Below are 17,909 nucleotides of genomic sequence, written 5' to 3' on the forward strand. Positions count from 1 at the left end.
GTTCAGTAACTGTGCCTTTTCAAGGACCCATTCAGTTGTTCATGCACCCAGAGTTTGTTGGGGCAGCCTTCAAATCTAGTTAATAAAGAGAGAGACAGGAAACTTTCTCAGGGGAATGCAGCAGCCCCCTTCCATCACATCAAAGCCGCTGAGAGATCACGTTATCTTGACAGATGTTGTACACTACAGATCGGGTTACTGAACTTATGTTTTCCATGGACTCATTCCAACACTTCTTTTAATTTGTCAGGGATATATTTCAAAGTGCAGTATGCACATGGTTGCAGAAAAGTTGAAGGAAGTTGCTGATTAATGACCTTTTTCCTGGTAGTGTAGATGTGCTTGTTCCAGCTGTAGTAGATACCAAAGAAAAGGTAATATACTGCAAACTAGAAAAAATAAAGTCTCTTGGATTAGAGGTTCTTTTTTTTCTGTTCCTTTCAAGTCAAAGCAATGAATAATGCTATAACACAATGTGCTCAGCCATGTGAGAAGGGTCTGTACAGAAGAAACACTGAGGAATTCATCACAGTGATCCCACCACTTTTCTGTCACATCAGTGGGAGTTAGGATGCTTTGTCTCTGGAAGCTTCTCAGACTCCACTTGTCTGCAGCCACTTTCCTTCAAGTGTTGGCTCAGGTGCCCTAAACAGATGTATTATATCTACTTCTTTTCACCTTTTTGAAATCAACCAGAGTCTGAAGCACTGGTGACAACACCAAATCACAAGGTTTGATACATGCCACCTTGTAGTTATCAAAATTGTTTCTTGCTTGATGCAGTCACCTGAGAGGAAATTAAATTACCTCTCCTCCGAGGAGGGGAATACACCTCCCTCCTCGGCACTCAGACACCTCCTGACCCAGCCAGGCTTAATGCAGCTGTCAGAGCCAGGCTGGATTGCCTCTCATGCAGTCTGTCCCCATCAGAGGGCCACTACTTCCAAAGAGGGAGTCAGGCATGGCTGCAGTGCCAATACGTGTAGGGGAATAACACTCTTAGCAGGATCATTATACTCAGCTTTGATCCTTGGCCTAGAGATAACCCACAGCTCTGATCCTTGCAGTGCAGAATCACAAAACAACCTCTTGGGTTGGGGAATGTCTAAAGCCCTGGCTTGGACTTTGAAGGGGTGTGTCTGCAATGACATGACATGCAAAACAGGGCAAAGGTAAGCCCAAAGACACCATGACTGCAGTAACTCACTTGGTGCTGATGTAAGAGAAAGTCTAGAACATGCAGCTCTAAGTGCACAGACAGGGCTCAGCTCTTCCCCCACAGCTGGATGGTGAAGGGATCATCCCTGCAGAGTTATCACCCAGACCTACTCTTGCCTGCAGGTGACGCAGGTGTTCAGCCAGGAGAAACTTGATCTAAGTTGTATCTCTGCCTGCAATCACAGGACATCATGTGTGAGATCTGATTAATATGATAAAAGCATGTGCAGTAAAATATGTTTAAACTATCTCCGTGCATCACTGCAAACATGCTGAGGAACAGAAAAGCGACAAACCAACACTGAGAGCTGGACTTAATTCATACCAGACTGTGGCCACATTAAGTGAACTGCAAAGAGCAAGCCTGGCTTTTTAAGACAGAGGGAGGCAGCAGTAGGATTCACAAAGGCCCGTGCAATGCTGGAGCTCATTTTTCTCATCCACATGAGAAGCTGCTGTATTTTCAAGTCAGGAGCAGCTGGTGATTGATGCTACATGTGCCTCACTGACAAGGAGCTGGGTCTGAGCAGCATATTTCCATTAGTTCAACTCGTTCAATATTTGTATTTAAGAGGAAGCCAGATGCTGCTCACTTATGAGGAGGATCTTTTGCCCAGCAGCAGTTCGAGACTTTGCTCTGCTTTTCCTACAGCAACTGTCCTTTGCCTCTGTCACACAGATTCCAGCAGTCATGCATTTTTTAGGAGGAGGAACTGAGCCACGAGTTGGAGATGTGATACAGTTGTGGTCACAGAACAAGCTGGTTACCACCTCAAGAATTTGGCAGCGTCTCCCTGCTCCCATCCTATAACCACGTGTTGGAGGAGCTGGTCCTGATGCTTCAAGTCTTTACATTCCCCAGCTGCCGTGTGTTGCACTCCCAGTCCAGGGGAGAGGGCAGGGCGGGTCTGGAGGTTGGGCTATTTTCTTGTTATCAGTGTGAGACTGGGTTTGTTGCTCTAAGCATTGTGGGGCTGTTTTTTTCAGTTAACCAGGCTGCAGATGCTAGAGCTGCTTGCCACTCCTTGAGCACCAGTCTCGTCCCTGCAGCTACAGCTGGGAGAGTTCCTGTCCTCCCACGTCATGATGGAGAGCAGCATGCAGCAGCCAGAGTGCTTTGTTTCCAGTTGTCTGGACTAAGCCATGATTAAACATGGGGTTTTTCCTATTAGTGGCTCAGAAACAGCTCGAGTACTGTTCCTGTCTGCAGTGCATGGGACAGGCACGTGGACATGGCTCTGTGTGGCAAAGCAAACCTACACCAGAATATGCCTTCCTCTCAGGGGTTTCTGTAGCCTTACAGACAGCCTCAAGGTTTCAGGACTGATCAGTATTTCCTTTCGGGGTACATTGTTTACTAGAGGCTTTACCTTGGCTAACCCAGGGTGTTGCCTAGGCTTTATCCCAGACCTTTTGGTGCCCCACAACAGCAGTTCCCACGGTTCCACTGTTGAAGCAATGAGAGACGTCTGAGCGAGTGCCATGGCCACCCAGACTGAGACCCACGGTGGCTCTACTTCGTCACTTGGGGGCCAAGAGCCCTCTGGGACACATGTGCTCACCCACCACTCACTGTGCCAGTCCTACACAAGCCCTGGGGGGGGGTGGGGTTAGCAATGTGTGGAGAGGAGTGTGGGGGTCCCCAGGGACACGGGCATCAGGGTGCTGTGGTGGCATTGCAGCGTGGCTGCTGGTGTTCTGGCAGCAATTCCCAAGGAAGCAAAAGCAATTAGCTCATCAAAACAAGATGCACACAGGGGGTTTGTCTCAGGAGCCCCCAGGAAACCATTTCCTGGGAGGAGAAAGCAAAGGACAACTGCTTCTGCTGCTTTCTCCCGCAGCGACAAAGCAGAGCAAGTCTCCCAAGCCCTGATAATTACTCACTGCTGCCTGGAGTTCCCATTCCCTTGCTGTCTGAACACAGAGCTGCCTGTGTTCCCTGCAACCCCAAGGAGGATTCTCCAAAAAACAGTTCTTGCCCCTATCACCCCCTGTGTGCAGCCAGGCCAGCCCATGGGACCTGACCACCCCAGGACCCAGGAGAGCCCAGATCCAGCTGCACAGGCAAGGACAGATCTGTATTTGACTTGCAGCTTCCCCTTTTTCCCAGTTTTCAGCCACAGAGTAACAGTCCCAGAGGCCCAACACTCCATGACCTTGGCTGTCCTCATTTGCTTCTAAAACTGGCGAGCTCCAAAATTGGCATCCCAGCCGGCCTTTTCTCACACACGTGGGATTCCAGGCACCGCCAGGGGCTCCCAGCATTTTTAATTATTTTTTCTCCTTTTTTTGAAGCCCTTTTTGTTCATGCTGCTTGAGGTGTTTCCAATGGGACAGAACGGTCCTCTCCCCACAGGCTGCTTGCTGTGTGCTTGCTGAGGCTGGCTTATCCTTCCCGTGCACCTCAGAGGGACACCTGGGAGTATGGGGCAAATACAGGCTGGCTGTATTTCCACTATGGGAAAGCTCTAGGAGCTTGAGAACACATGGGGACACAGAGACCTTGACTCCAGTGGTAGTGGCAGTCCCCACAGCATTGCCTTCCTTACAGACCTGCGGTCAGGCACCATCCTGTGTTCCCAGGAGTGGGGCAGATGCAGATGTTGAGGTACGTAATGACCACCTGGGCTATCATCAACAAGCATCTCCACAGAGGATGAGAGCAGGTGGTCAGAGAGCTAGTGGCACCCACAAAACTGTGTCTTGGGGGAGGAGAGAGCACTAGCAGTAGAGGAAGGTGTTGGATGGTCACTGCTATGCAGCATCACAAGACCTTGGATGGATGCTGGCAGGGTCATTTCAGAACGAATGTAGGAAATGAGAAGTGTTTGGGGGACAGGAAGGAAGACACAATCTACTTGTGAGCTCATCATCTGCTGGAAGATGAAAGAGGTGGTGTCTGTCCATGCCTGTTGTTCACCTCATGAACCAGGTGCTGCTCAGAGGAGCTGCAGCATTGTGGGGGCAGATGGGGAGAGCAGCAGGAGGCAGCACTTTGCCCTCTTGCACAGGGCTGTCACGGCTGCATCCGTACATTGTTTTTCCAGAGTACATCCTGATGGTGCTTATCAAGTGTGCCCTGCACAGCCATATAAGCAGACAGCTGTAAGAAACCATCATTCCAGTACAGGCCAGCTGAGTGACCTTGCTGCTGTGCCTGGCTCTGCTGTTTCCACACAGCTGGAAGCAGTGACACTTTCACCTCAGTGGACCCACAGCTTTGTTTTCGCAGAGGCAGACAAGCAGTGGACAGAGTGTGCCTTGCCCTGTGACCGTGTCCCTGAGAGCCGATGGGAAGGTCGTGCTGTGTCATGCCCTGGCCACCACCTCCAGGTTTTGTGAGGTCTGAACCAGCTCCTCCACCACAGCCTACGTCCAGCATAGCTCTGGCCATGGCTGCTTGGCCAAACCAAAACTGGTTCCAGAAAAGCAGACTGAACTGAACACACCACTCTGACATGGCTGTTTTCCTTTCCTTATGTCCGGGCTTGGGGACAATCCTAAACTGCTTTTGGAGAGGGGTTAGAGGAGTTTCTCCCTGCATACTTAACACTACAGACTAACCAAAGTCACTGCTGCACATCTGCAGCATGGACACAGCTGAAAGGATGTAACTCCCAAAGTCAGAGTTGCGAAGCTGGGATGAATCCCAGCCCGTTAATGCTCATTCAGACCCATCTCCAGCGTTTTGTTTGTCCTTTCCACTAAGTTCATCAAACAACCAGCAATACTGTACAGCACAGCCAAGGCTCGAGTCTGCTGTGCCAGTGAGAGCAGGCAGGCTCCAGCGTGACTCGGGCTGCTGATTTCCATCAATTACTCGTTAACTGTGGGTGCGGTGCAAGGTGTGGGAACCACACGACTTGCTACAATGGATAGGTCTGCACAGGCTTCTGCTCTCTGGGCGGCGCTTTGACCTTGGGTTGATCTTGTCCTCCGAATCATCAGGTTTATAGAAGAAAGATTGAACAATCAGTCTAGAAATGAACTGCCTTAAACTAGTTTTCTGCACTGGTTTACACTTTAAATGTTGCAACAGCTTTGAAAGCTTCTTGCTTTTCCCTGTAAGAAAAAAACATTTTTTAATAAGTTGCTGCTAATAGTGTTGAGAGGGTGTTATTTGTAGCCCACTCTCCCAAAACCCAGAGAAGGTAGCATATGAAATAAGATACTTTTTCAGTGCTTTCTCCTCCTGACCTGAATGATGAATTACAAATTTAATGTGTGTGACAGAGCACAGCATTGCACCTTTTACTTCTGCACTCTGATAAGCATAAATGCTGCAGAAATAGGGCAGGATGATCAAAACCTGAAAAAAAAAAAACCAAAACACTTAAAGGCATTTGTTGCAAAAGCATGCCTATTTGTAGAAGCTGTTGAGAACAAGAGTAAAACACCGTTAGCTTGGCTAGGAAGGTTCATCCTCCCACATGAACTGACAGGAAGACGATGGGTGGTACTGCTGTAGACTGGAGTGGTATCTCTGCCTGGATCAGCCCAGGAGCCTTATCCTCTGAAACACAAGCACAGTGCGAACGCCTCCACTTGCTAACAGCTCTGCACAAACATCAAGCAAGTACAGTTTGCTTCCAGGAAAGCCAAATGCACAGGTGTACTAAGATATTAATGAACTCTTTCCACTAAAACAGGTCAGGAGGAAAGGGAAAGTCTCCTCATTTCTCTGTGTCCAAACACGTGGTATTTCTCTTCCGTATTTTTCTGGGGGAAGGGTGGGGAAATCACGGCTCCTCGCTGTGCTGTGTGAGCTGGCCTCCACTCTCACCGGTTTCTGATCAGCAACACAGATTGTTCAGCACTGAAGCAACATAAAGCACATGGACTTGAATGTCTGCATGAGTCATTTTCAGAGCTGCAAGCACAATGAGACTGCAGTAATGAAAACGTGAGAGCTTAGAAAGTGTCCATACTGTTAAGTGAGGGATTCCTGGGGTGTTGCTTAGGTCTTGAGCATCCCACAAGGTCCTGCGCCTCACATGCCCTGAAAATCAGAGCAGACACATGGAAAACGCTGAGCTCCAGGAAATGGTTGGCTCATGGTACTAGGTCTTTCATTCTCTGACCCTGCTAACCTCTTTCTGTGCAACTATGACTGGAATGGGAAGGTGGTTTTGGTACCAGGTCCATATGGGGACGTTATTAGCCCTATGCCGTGAGTTTCCATGGAGCCAGGTAGACGGTGGTGTGTGCATAATGTTGTGCACAAGCATCTATGGTCTAGTAGAACAGGGAGATGCCTGGCACAGCATGGACAGTTTTGTCTGTCCAGGCAGCTCAGAGGGCAGTGTTCCTGAGCCCCTCCAGCCCCTGTGCACAGCAGCAGGATATTTAGGAAGACTCGGATGCCAGCAGCACTAAATGTGTGCAGGGAGTATTTGTGCCTCTGCTTGTTCTTCAATTGCAAGTCATGATCAAATCCATTAGATACCATAACTTCTCTTAAATTAGGGGTAACTGTGCCCAATTCTTGCTATAACAAGTAACAACTTATTATGCAACATTGCTGCTGATTATTAACGTCATTGTTTGCAGGAAATCGGACTGTGGTTTTCATGTGACAAACCCAGACCATGGATGTCCTGAAATTGTTTGTTTGCTAGTGAGATTTAAGAGAGGAATGATTGAGCAAGTCACAGCACTCTGACAGCCCTACTTCAAGTACCACATTGACTTCTGTCTTCCTCTCTCTCTTCAATGGGATGTTAACTCTGGAGCCTAAGGATGATGGACTAAGAATGATTGCACTCAGTGATCTTCTTGTTGATGGTTTTGCCACAAATATTTTTCATTTCCTCTTAAGCTGTGAAGTTGGATATAAGATACAAAGGAAATGAATAGCAACGTCTCTTTACTGTCCTGTTGTTGTCAATCTGTACCTACCTGACGCTTGTTTCAATCTGCCAAGCTGCCCACATGGGTTGGTGGCTCACATGGCCCAGCTGAGGCTAAATTATTGCTTTCCAGAAGAATGACTTGCAGTAGCTGCACTGCAATGGGAAATCTTTTGGTCTGCTCTGAGAGCTCAAAGTCATGAAGTAATAGGCTGTGTGTGGGAGGGACACCTGGACATGATGATCAATAAAAGATTGGGCCCTGCACAGGGATAGAAAATCATGAACAAGCTGATGAATACAGTCTCTCCAGACCTCTCTATTTCTGGACTTGTTACGGTTTGCAGTGCTACAGGCAAAATTTGGTCATGGGACTTTTACTTAAGCTGTCCAATTAATTTCTGAGTTCTGCACTTCATGGCTGAGAGCTCTGATTAGCGAGAGAGTAAAAAAGCACTAGCAAGCATAACAACTGTCAGCATGCTCATCAGGAGGGACACACTCAGGAAACTCACGCTGAAAATGCAAGCCTCAGCATCTGTGACCAAGCATCTCAGCGGGAAAGGGTAAGGAGATGTCCTCTGTGTATGAGGTACATAGGAAAGGGGATTTGGGAGAGGGAGAAGAACTGCTCTCCACAGTAGTGTCCATATTTGTGCCAAAGGAAGATGCCTCCTCAAGGATCATCCACACTGACCAAAGCATGTTGTGATCCCCACCCAGCTCACAGACCCCATAGGTCTGAAAGGAGGCACTGGGCAGGTGGCAATTTGGCATGACAGCTCTCCACTCCTGTTAGCCCAAGGCATCTCTTGGTATTCTACATAATTCCATGGACATTATTCCAATCACAATGTGCTGCTTCTTTGGGGGACAGTTTTTCCTTCAGGGCAAAGAGAAAAGCTGTTTTATCCCAGTGCCTCATGGCAATATTTTCCCAGTAGTGAAACACTGACTGCACCACCCCATTAATCCCTCACCCAACCTGTGCAGCCAGAGTCTTCTGGGCTCACCAGGCATTTGGGTCCCATCAGCACACAAGAAGCTCTCTGCTTCACAGTCACGTGTACAACAGGGTTTTGTGTGTCTGAGATGCTGTTCTTAATTGCAATTAGGAGAACGTGAATGCTGAGCACTGAGCATGGCCATGCTCCCCAAAGCTGGGACATCTCCTGAAGGTTGTCTCTCTGTTTCCATCCAAGGCTCGGCTCAGTTAAGTCACCTGGGCAGCACATGCACCATTTCCCCAAAAGGCAGAAGCACGTCCTCAGATCCTGTGCAGAAAGATGTAGTAGGAGAGATAGATAAGCAAAGACCAACACTCCCACAGACTGAGCCTTGGTTTTCCTGGTCAGCCCAGAGATGTTCCATTTTCAGCTCTAATGGCTCAAGTCAGCTTGTTTCAAGCATTGCTTTTAATTCATTGCTGATGTTTGTTTTGGGTTGGGGGGGAGCACCTCTAAGAAAACTAATTGTCAGGTGTTGCTTCCTCACCCACATGGTCCGCAGGCCTTGGCTTTAAAACTGCCACTGTCTCTTTGGTCTGGCTCTGCTTTTCTTGTGCAGTCAGGGCTGATTACGGCAAATCCCAGATCTTGAATCAGGGCAAGTTTTAATACTGTACAGGCCTTGTTTATGTAACAGCTGCCATCCCTCAGGGGTGAATCCGGGACTCACAGTACTAAAAGCATTAGCTGCTGCCACTGGAGCTAAAGATGTAACTCCTCTGGCTGGTAGCACCAGTACATTTATAGCCTTTAGAACAAATGCTGGAGGAGACTCGTGACACACTAAAAAATGGGTTATGCCTACATAAGCATTTTCATCCCACCATCATACCAAGGGAGTACGTACACTCGTAGGACCACAGGTGTGAAAACACCGCTGATGCTTCTGCGTGCCCATTGCCCAGAGCTAGTCTGAGTGGAGTGTACACATTGTTACTTAACAGCAGCTTTCTACTAGCACTCATGTCCTCGCTTTTACTCTCAGATCTACTCCAGCACTGGAGAAATAGAGGACGGAACAAGCGTAGGCAGGGCCCTGCCTCCCTTGGCTTAAACAACACTCTCTGCTTATCTTTCTGAACACATTTTGTAATGACTTTGGCATAATGGAGGTTCATGTTCTTCCTCTCCAGGCACGTGATGCAGAGCCTTTGGGCTTCAACATGCCATCAGTGCACAGACAGCCACCTCCAAAAAGCAGCTCTTGTTGCTTCCACAGCCCAGGGGCCAGACAAGCTCCCGCTCAGAACATTTTCAGGTCAACCCTAAAATGAAATACAAGTGATTCACCTTGAAGCTTTAACACAGTTTAATTTTCCCTATTATTCATACTTTGTCCTTTCTGTTTACGTTGTTTAACTGCATGGCTCAGTAATTGCACATCTACTCACTCCTACACTCCAGTGTGTTTGATGGAGATAAAGGTCAGTTTAACGACTGTTCAGAGACTTTAAATTGTCTCCTGGGTTCTGTCTTAAAATCCACCTTTTTCTGGGACATAGCATTTATAAAGCATGAAGTGCACCTTGCAGCTCCTTCCCCAACAAAATGTCAGTCAAACCAATCTGAAATTGCATTATTGTGAGTCCCGGGGAACAGACTGCAGGAAAATGCAGCAGCTACTTGTGTCAGTCAGTCAGTCAGTCATGGCTAGGCTTCGCAAACGAAGATTTGGGAAGGCACTATCCACTTTTGCTACTTGTGTACCCAGCTGCCATACCACAGCAAGGTATGTCTGCCTGTCTGTCTGTCAGTCCTCCTGTCTCAAAATGTTAGAGTACCTGCAACGGAGCTGATTCTAATTTTTTTTCCAGAAATGGAATTGGAGGTCTGTGGATGCATGACCATATGTGTCAGGGAGCTCTGCAGGGATTCTCTGGTACCTTATGGGTGTCCTTGAACTGTTTGCATGGTGACACCTTTTACTTGTACTGTTGGCTTGTGGGCTTGGAGGGAATATTCTGGTCCAGTTTTATTTTCAGATTCCCATCTCTCATCTTTGCCTGAGTTTATTTCAGCATTTCTATCAAATTGACTCTCACAAACATTCCTGACAGGAGAGTAAGGACTGCGGTGCAAACAGGCACTCGTTATATAAACCACTTAAATGAGACATCAGCCAAATCTGGCTGGTGGAAGGAAGATGTCAGCTGAGGACAGGGTATTTAAACGCAGCAGGGTTGAAGCTACAGCTCAGGGTTTGTTAAGGATATTTACAGCCCTTTGTGAGAGGAAATGCAGCTGTGTCCATCTCCTCCTTCACTGACTCCCCTGAGGCGGAGGCTGGACACCCTGTATCACGCTGTTTGGGGAACTAGGGTTGCTGGCCCTCAGCCATCACCACAGAGCCGCAGCTTCCACCCCCTTCAGCGGGCAAAGCTTGGCTGGGAAAGCCTTGAGACAAGTTCACTGTCCCTTTAGCCGGCCCGATTGGGAGCTGGAGGGGAACAGTAGGGGCTTGGCAAGGGGATCAAGTCCTGCTCCGAGCCTGGCTCGTTGGGAAGCAGCAGCCGTGCGGCAGCGGCGGCCGGGGCACAGCCTGCGTACAGGAGCGGCACTGCGGGCGCAGCTGAGCCGAGGTTAAGCCCCAGATAAGCGCAGGTCCGCACTTTCCCCCGCCGAGGGGCTGCGATAACTGGCAGCGAGCGACCGGCTGGTGCAACCCACGGACCGGCGGGGAGGGGCGGCCCCCGGCCCCCGCTCGTGCTGTGCCCGCCGGCACCGCCGCCGCTCCGCCCCGCAAACCGGGCAGCGCCCTGCGGAGCCATGGGGGGGCACCGGGACCCTCCTCGCCCTCCCCGTAGCACGGCGCCTGCCCCTCGGCTCTGCGTACGCCCGAATAGAGCGGACCCCGCCCTCCCCAACGGTGGAAGGCGCCGTCCTTCCCGCAGTGCCCGGTACCGCCCGGTACGCCACGGAGCTGCGCTGCACTGCACTGCACTGCACTGCGCTGTGCTGCCGCCCTGCCGAGCGGCGCGGTGAGATGCGGTGCCCGGCGCGGTGAGATGCGGTGCCCGGCGCGGTGCCCGCGGTGCCCCGGCGGGCGGCGAACGTTCCAGACCCCCCACGCTGCGGCAGCAGCGGCGGGACCGGGCTGGGCGGGGCGCGGCGGGACGGGGGCGCGGCCGAACGGAGCCGGCCCGCGCGGCGCCTGCTGGGAAGCGTAGTTCCCGGCTCGCGGCCGGTGGGCGGCCGGCGCCGAGGCGCGGACTACACCTCCCGTGGGGCGCCAGGAAGGAGCGGCCGCCGCAGCGCCCCCCCCCCCCCGCAGGCGCAGTGGGCACGCCGGAACCGCTATAAGCGGCGTTGTTTGGGTTCGCGGCCGCGGAGCGGAGAAGCTGCGGTGGGGCCGTCGGCGGGCGGAGGTGAGCGGGGCCGGCACAGGGGCGGGCGGGGAGGGAGCGGTCCTTTGTGTGGTGAGCAGGCGGCTTTGTCGTCCCCTCTCCTGTCAGGAGCCCGGCTGAGCAGCTCACTTACCTCACCCCCGGTGACGGGGCTGCGCGGTGCCCCCTCACGCCGCTGCCCGTCCTGCCCCGGCTGCGGGCGGAGGGCACCTGTGCCTGGGCGGGGCGGGGGGGCTCTTGTGTTTACGCCGGTGCGGCGGAGGCACGGGGAGGTGGGGGAACAGGGGAAGGGGTGTCCGGCCGCGGGGGCTGTCCCGCATCCCCGAGAGGGGCGCAGAGCCCGCGGGTGCCGCGTCCTCGGCCGGCCGTGACGCGCCCGGCCCCGCCGTGCCGGGCTGCGCTGCGGCGGCGGAGCTGCTGGTGCAGTGTGACCCGGGTAGCGCAACCAGGCGTCTCCCGTCGCCTTGGTTTGAGGCAGGTGGCGGAATGCAATAGAGCGGAGCTATAAAACAGTGTCTCGCGGTGGGTTTTTGTGATTTTGTTTTCGGGGCTCTGAATCTCCTCTTGGCCTTAACTGCAGTTTGATTGACTGAGTGGAAACCTGCAGTGCTGAAGGTGTGATTCGCCCTGAGCTACCCTAATGGTAGCTCAAGCCTATGGAGTAAGTGAGCAATGCTATAGAGAAGGGAGGTATTTTCAATAGGGTCTAATGACTGATTTTTTTCAAGTGGTATCTCTAGAGAGATCGGTCTTGCAAAACTTTGTACTGATGAGTTGTTGGGTATATGAAGCTTCAGAAACTAACAAAGATTTTGGGGATTTTATCTTCCAAGTCAAGTTTCTCAGGGTTTCAGCTAAATGCTGTAGCTATTACTTTAATCTGTCAGATTGCATAATTGTATTTCAGAGATCTAAGAGAGGAAGTATGACAGCACTCTAGTGCATTGAGGATCATGGTACTATTTGGTTACCTCAGGGTATGTTTAAACTAGTTCACGAGAAGGTAGTCTTGTGTGGACTCCAAAGTCATGTTATTACATTCCTCTTGTGATATAACTCTTTTACAATTGCTTTCTGATTTTTTACTTTGAAAATAAACCTTAAAAATAGTTGACTGAAAGGAACTGGTGTGTGGGCACAGTGTATAATGAAGTGGAATTTAATTATTTTTCAGATATTTGAGGTGAAAGTACACGTGTAAACCCTGGCGTTTACAGAAGATGAAAGACATCGACATAGGAAAAGAGTACATTATACCCAGTCCTGGGTATAGGAGTGTGAGGGAGAGAGCTGACTCAGTGCAGCATGAAGAGCAAGAAGAGTCAAATTTTCAGCATTCTAAACATAAGGTCAGTTTACTTTTTCATTGTTTGTTTTTCAGTCTTTGCGCTTACTAAATTACATGCAGTGGCCTCTTTGCTGTGCCAGCTGTATATGGATTCGCTGCATTGAAGGTCAATAATGAATATTGCCTTTTGTGAGGAAGAGGTCATTCCAAGGGGTACTGTAGCTATTTTCATAACAGATCTGAGGACTTATTAAGCATTTCTCACTTTTAAATGTGGCTTTTCAGTAACACTTGAACAAAACATACTTTTTTTCTAGTGTTTAGATATTGATGTGAATCAAGGAAATTTTATAAGCCTTTGTATTTTAGAATCATTGCAACCAAGCAAGAGTAGTGAAGAACTCGGCACAAATCATGCACCACTCGGTGTTGGCAGCTGAAAAAACTCTTAATCATGCCATGGTTTTCTCAGGGATTAATTTTCTAAAGCAGATGTCTAGCTTGTTCTAGCAGCATGACTTTACTTTTTCCCTCAGATGGAAATAATTAGTATTGAACACTTTCTTGTACATCTATGTATTTAACATGGTGAGGTGCTGTCATAATACTGGTTTATTTTGAGAGCTGGGTTGTGAAATAATGACCAGCTTAGGGCTAGCCTGTCATTGTTCTGAGCTTCTAGTTTTTAGAGCTTGTTTTCACTGTAAAGAGTGCATATACCAAGTGCAATAAGGCAAAAAAAAAAAGCTCAGATAAATGGAAACACCCACGCCAGTGACAGATATCGTCTGAAACTAATAACCTGTGCCAGTTAAAGAAGGTTAAAGATATTAGCTGCTCTGAATGCTAGCACTGAAGTATTTTCTTGCATATCCTGTTCTTAACCTCTTTTGAAACACTCTCAGGACTGATATATATATGTGTATACATAGATGCATACACACACACAGAAAGAGAGAGATAGATATTGAGATACATACACTGTAGATTTTTCTGAAGACAAATAATACTGCTTATGTCTGATTTTTTTGCAATGACAAGATCCTTGCAGATGTGTTGCTGGTCATTCCATATGGATTGCTTGTGAAAACATGGGTGTGAGAGGGTTGGAAATAGGGGAACTCGCTGTATTTGTGTGGAAGAATTGTGAAGACTCTTAAAACAGCTTAAGCTTTGCTAGATTATGCAAGATGCTGAGATACTATGTACTTCAGCTCAGGCTTACCTTGTTTCACTGGGGCTTGAGGGTTTTTTCCGGGTGTTTGTGGCTTGGCGGTGCAGCACTGCTGTTCTCTGCGATTGGAGTGCTCAGCTCTGCAGCAGTTTGAGTGCAGCGAGCGCTCGCAGGCCCTGCAGCTCCGGTGTCCCCACAGGCTCTATGACTCAGCAGACTGCTGCTGACGGTGTTCTGAGGAAGGTGGTGTCTGATTGTATTAGAGCAGACACTGATGCAGAACCAAGAGCCCTCTGGAGTCTCGGTGCAGCTTTTTAACGGCATTTATTATGTCGATGTCACGGGCTTTGCATCCACCCTACCCTGTCCAGTAGCAAATCTGCTCTGCCAAATTACTGGTGACAACAGTGATGCCATTGGTGGGCAGCTCTGTTTCCTGACCACTGGCAGTGGAGTTCAGCAGTAATCATAGCATGTTATCTCTCCCTGTTGGTCTGTATCTTCTAATCAGGGTTTAACTTTTGGAAGAAAACATCCTTATCTTACCTCTAAACCTTTTAATTTAATGAAATCACAAAACTAGCATATTTATGTTTTTTCTGAAGACTGAAAGTAAGCCAAGTCCTGCATGTCTGTACTGCTTGGCTGAAAATCTTTGAGGCAGCTTCAGGTCAGCTTAACTCTGTTGCTGTGGTCTTGTTTACCCTTCTACCTCTACCATTTGATTTGCTGCCTATGACTACAGGGTAGTAGACCCAGATAATTGGATTGAAAAGCAGGGATTCTGTAAAATTTGTGCGTACTGATGCAAGAAAATGGCTTACCCATGTTCCTACCTTGAGCTTTATCTGGTTTGGTCTCTTTGAGTAGAGGAATGAACTTAACTCACCTTGCTTATCTGGTTCTGATAGGTTGCTCACTTTACTTGCTGGTTATCTTGTTCAGTATGACAGGGTTGCATTAATTTCTCAGGCATTGGTACCCTTTTTATTTTTCTGACCTTGCAACTTGAATATCTAGTCCATAAACACAAACAGCTCTGAATTTGTTTCTGCATATCAATGAGATTATATTGCAGAATACTGAGGTTAAGTTGTAGCAGCTGTATTCGTAACATATCTAAGTTAGATGTTCATGTTTGTGGACTGACTTTCTTCCTTTCTAGCTGAAACAAGCTCTGGTTTCAGCAGAATACTTGGCTTGTCATCATTGGGATGCTTCATATTTTTGATAACAGGCAAAGACTTCCCTTTCATAAGGCTGAGCTTGGTCTATTTGGTTAAGCACTTCCCCTCTGCCTGTAACAAAAGGGTGGAAACTGTTAAGAAAATGGTATTTCAAGGGGAAGAGAAGGGACTCTGTCCTTTGTATCTTTTGTGGAACCCGGATTGGGTTAGATGCCTTACTTGACACAGCTGGTGACAGAAGGCTGATGTTATGAGAAAGGGTAGGAGCACAGCAGTTCAAACGGAGGGTTAAGCTGTAGTGGAACTCTGTCACTTGGACAACAGAGTCCAGTGTACCATCAGTAGAGATGTTGTGACTCTCAAATTTCTTGCAGAAAACCTGTCTCAGGATTTGAACTAGTTTGACCAGAAAAAGACAAAGCTGTGAGCATGATCTATATTGCCAGGAACAAACTGCATGCAGATTAAGGCTGTTACTTCAGCACTAACTTCAGATCTTTGTGGAATGCAGGTTTGGAACTGTTTTGTAGCAGACTTACACTGCATGAGGTAGACTTCTTCCTAACATGTTGCACAGGTACCTCATAGAGTGAGGTAGAATCCTGTCCTCTGAGGGCAGTAGGCAAGGACCACTGGTTAATGGCCAGTGGTTATGACCATTTCTGGCAGGGCTACAGGTACATATGACTGATCAATAACATGACTCATTGTATTGTTTGTTTTTTTTTTTTTTGTTACCTATATTGCTACATTTTTCTGCATCCTTCTTAACTTGAACAGACAAGTCCTGTGTTTTTCTGATCAAGATCTTTATAGGTGAAAGACCTGTTTTACTACTGAGCTAAGGTCCCAGAGCCTTTTTGTTTGACTCTTCTTTGCATTGCATGAAGGTTTTCTTTGCATTGCATGAGGTTTTCTTTGCATTGCATGAAGGTTTTCTTTGCATTGCATGAAGGTTTTCTTTGCATTGCATGAAGGTTTTATTCAACTTTACATTTTCTGTCCTGAAATCTCCATACTGGTGTTTGTTTCCTGCTGAAAAGATACTGTAATGTGTGTTCATGACAATAATGAAAAAGAACTTGCAATTTGTTGGTTGGAAGCTTAAATGCTGCTTGGTCACAGCTTGAAAGATCACTTCTTTGAAAGACAGGAGCTTTTCAAATAGGCTTCCTGGAATCATAATTGAAATTATTCTGCAATATAAGTAGGTCTAATCCAACATTTCCTGGTGGTTAATGGGAATGTTGCTATAGAAATATGGACATCTGAAATAGGCACTCTGGGAGTGAAATTCAAGAAAAAAATTTATTCAGCTTGCGAATACATATATTCACCTCATGAATAAGTGTCTGCAGTGTGTTCTTGTAACAAGTGGTTTTTAAGTCTTTGGAGACCTTAATGTAGCTTACAAAACGGGTCTTAACTATATGTTCCCAGTGCATAGTTCCATACTAATTGGGCTTATTGTAGTGGGGGGCATGGCTGGATGATGGTAACTTGTAGGTGTCCTTGCTGCCTAGTAGCACTATGGTCAGTAGTCTTCATCTGTATGAAGCTGTTATGTGACTAGTGAATAATCATTAAGGGGTGTTTTGAAATATTGATTTATACTGATATATATTGATTTCCATTCTCAGAATGCGCGGTGTGCCCTTCAATTTGTACCCGAAGTAATTGTACGTAGTTTTCTTAAGGAAGCAGTGTGTCCTGAGCAGGGCAGACCCCATTGTGCCCATGAAATACACTATAAAATGACAAATGAGGAAGAGAAATAACTTGTTCTCCAAGTGGGTTGGAATAGGCACTTCTCAATGTAGATTTTGTGTTTATTTGGTGGAACATCAGTTAAGTGAGGATTTTGCCTCCTACCCCATTACGTTCATGATGGAGGAGGATGTAGAAGCAGCTTGTACTTGTGATACACAATACTTATGAGAACTCAATTCTTGGAATTTGAGTACCTAAGTTAAAGATGCTAGGGCACTAATTTACGGATTGTACTCTAAGCTGTAATTGGTTCTGGCTGGGTGTACTGCTCAGGATTAGGTTCTTGCTGCGGAAGCATAATGACTGCATCTGTGGTAAACCTCAAGTGCAAATTGCTGCATTTCAAGGCACGGGACAGTGTGGAACTGCAGAGATTGCTTCAAACGGGAAGGGAAAATGAGTTGTTAAATTTAGCTATCAGAAGCCCTACTAATACTCTTGTCCTCACCTTGATCTCTTGTTTTCCAGGTTTGTCTCTGACATCTTTTGCCAAAGACAGCAGGGAACGTGATCAGAACTTGTCGGAGTTGATGTAAATCCTTCAAGCACTGATAGCTTTGAAGTGATTTATCACTGTCTGAGTGTTTAATAGTAGGATCAATTCTGCCTCAACCTCTCTGAAGCATCTGAAGTGTCTGAATCAACTGTGCTGAACAACAGGTTCAAAAATAGCAATGTGAATGTAGCCTTGGTGCTGCCTTTGTACTCCATGCTTAGAGCAGCCCTAGAAAGCTTAACTATAAGCTTTTATTTGTAGTTGAAGCTTCTAGATGTCTGCATTTTCCCAGAAGATTGTGTATTTTCATAACCAAGGAAACACAACATTTTTTTACTTTTTCAAGTCTAATGAAAGCAAAAGTTTAAAAATCTGTTTTGTCAGCAGTTCTGTTATCTTTGAAAACTTTGAACACAATTAGACCGTGCAGAAGCAAACACTCATGGTACTTTCTAAAGACACGTTAATTCCATGATATCCTCAAAGAACTGAATGTATTGGTTACAATTGCATTCTGACAAGTTGTTTTACCATTGAACTTCAGCTAATAAAGCACCCACTGACAGACTGATCACA

The 17,909-nt window shown here is 47.5% G+C and overlaps 1 protein-coding gene across 1 annotated transcript in view; it reads left to right on the top strand.

Annotated features, from left to right (window-relative positions):
• Positions 1-11,324: 11,324 nt before the first annotated feature.
• Positions 11,325-17,909, top strand: part of ABCC5 (ATP binding cassette subfamily C member 5) — a 44,046-nt gene continuing 37,461 nt past the window's right edge. Inside the window, 2 exon segments of the mRNA XM_032697581.1 lie at positions 11,325-11,439; positions 12,593-12,767. Coding sequence (XP_032553472.1) covers positions 12,639-12,767 — 129 coding nt within the window. The 5' untranslated portion in view covers positions 11,325-11,439; positions 12,593-12,638.

This window comes from Chiroxiphia lanceolata, chromosome 10, assembly GCF_009829145.1.
Source record: "Chiroxiphia lanceolata isolate bChiLan1 chromosome 10, bChiLan1.pri, whole genome shotgun sequence".
In the NCBI taxonomy this organism is placed as follows: Eukaryota; Metazoa; Chordata; class Aves; order Passeriformes; family Pipridae; genus Chiroxiphia; species Chiroxiphia lanceolata.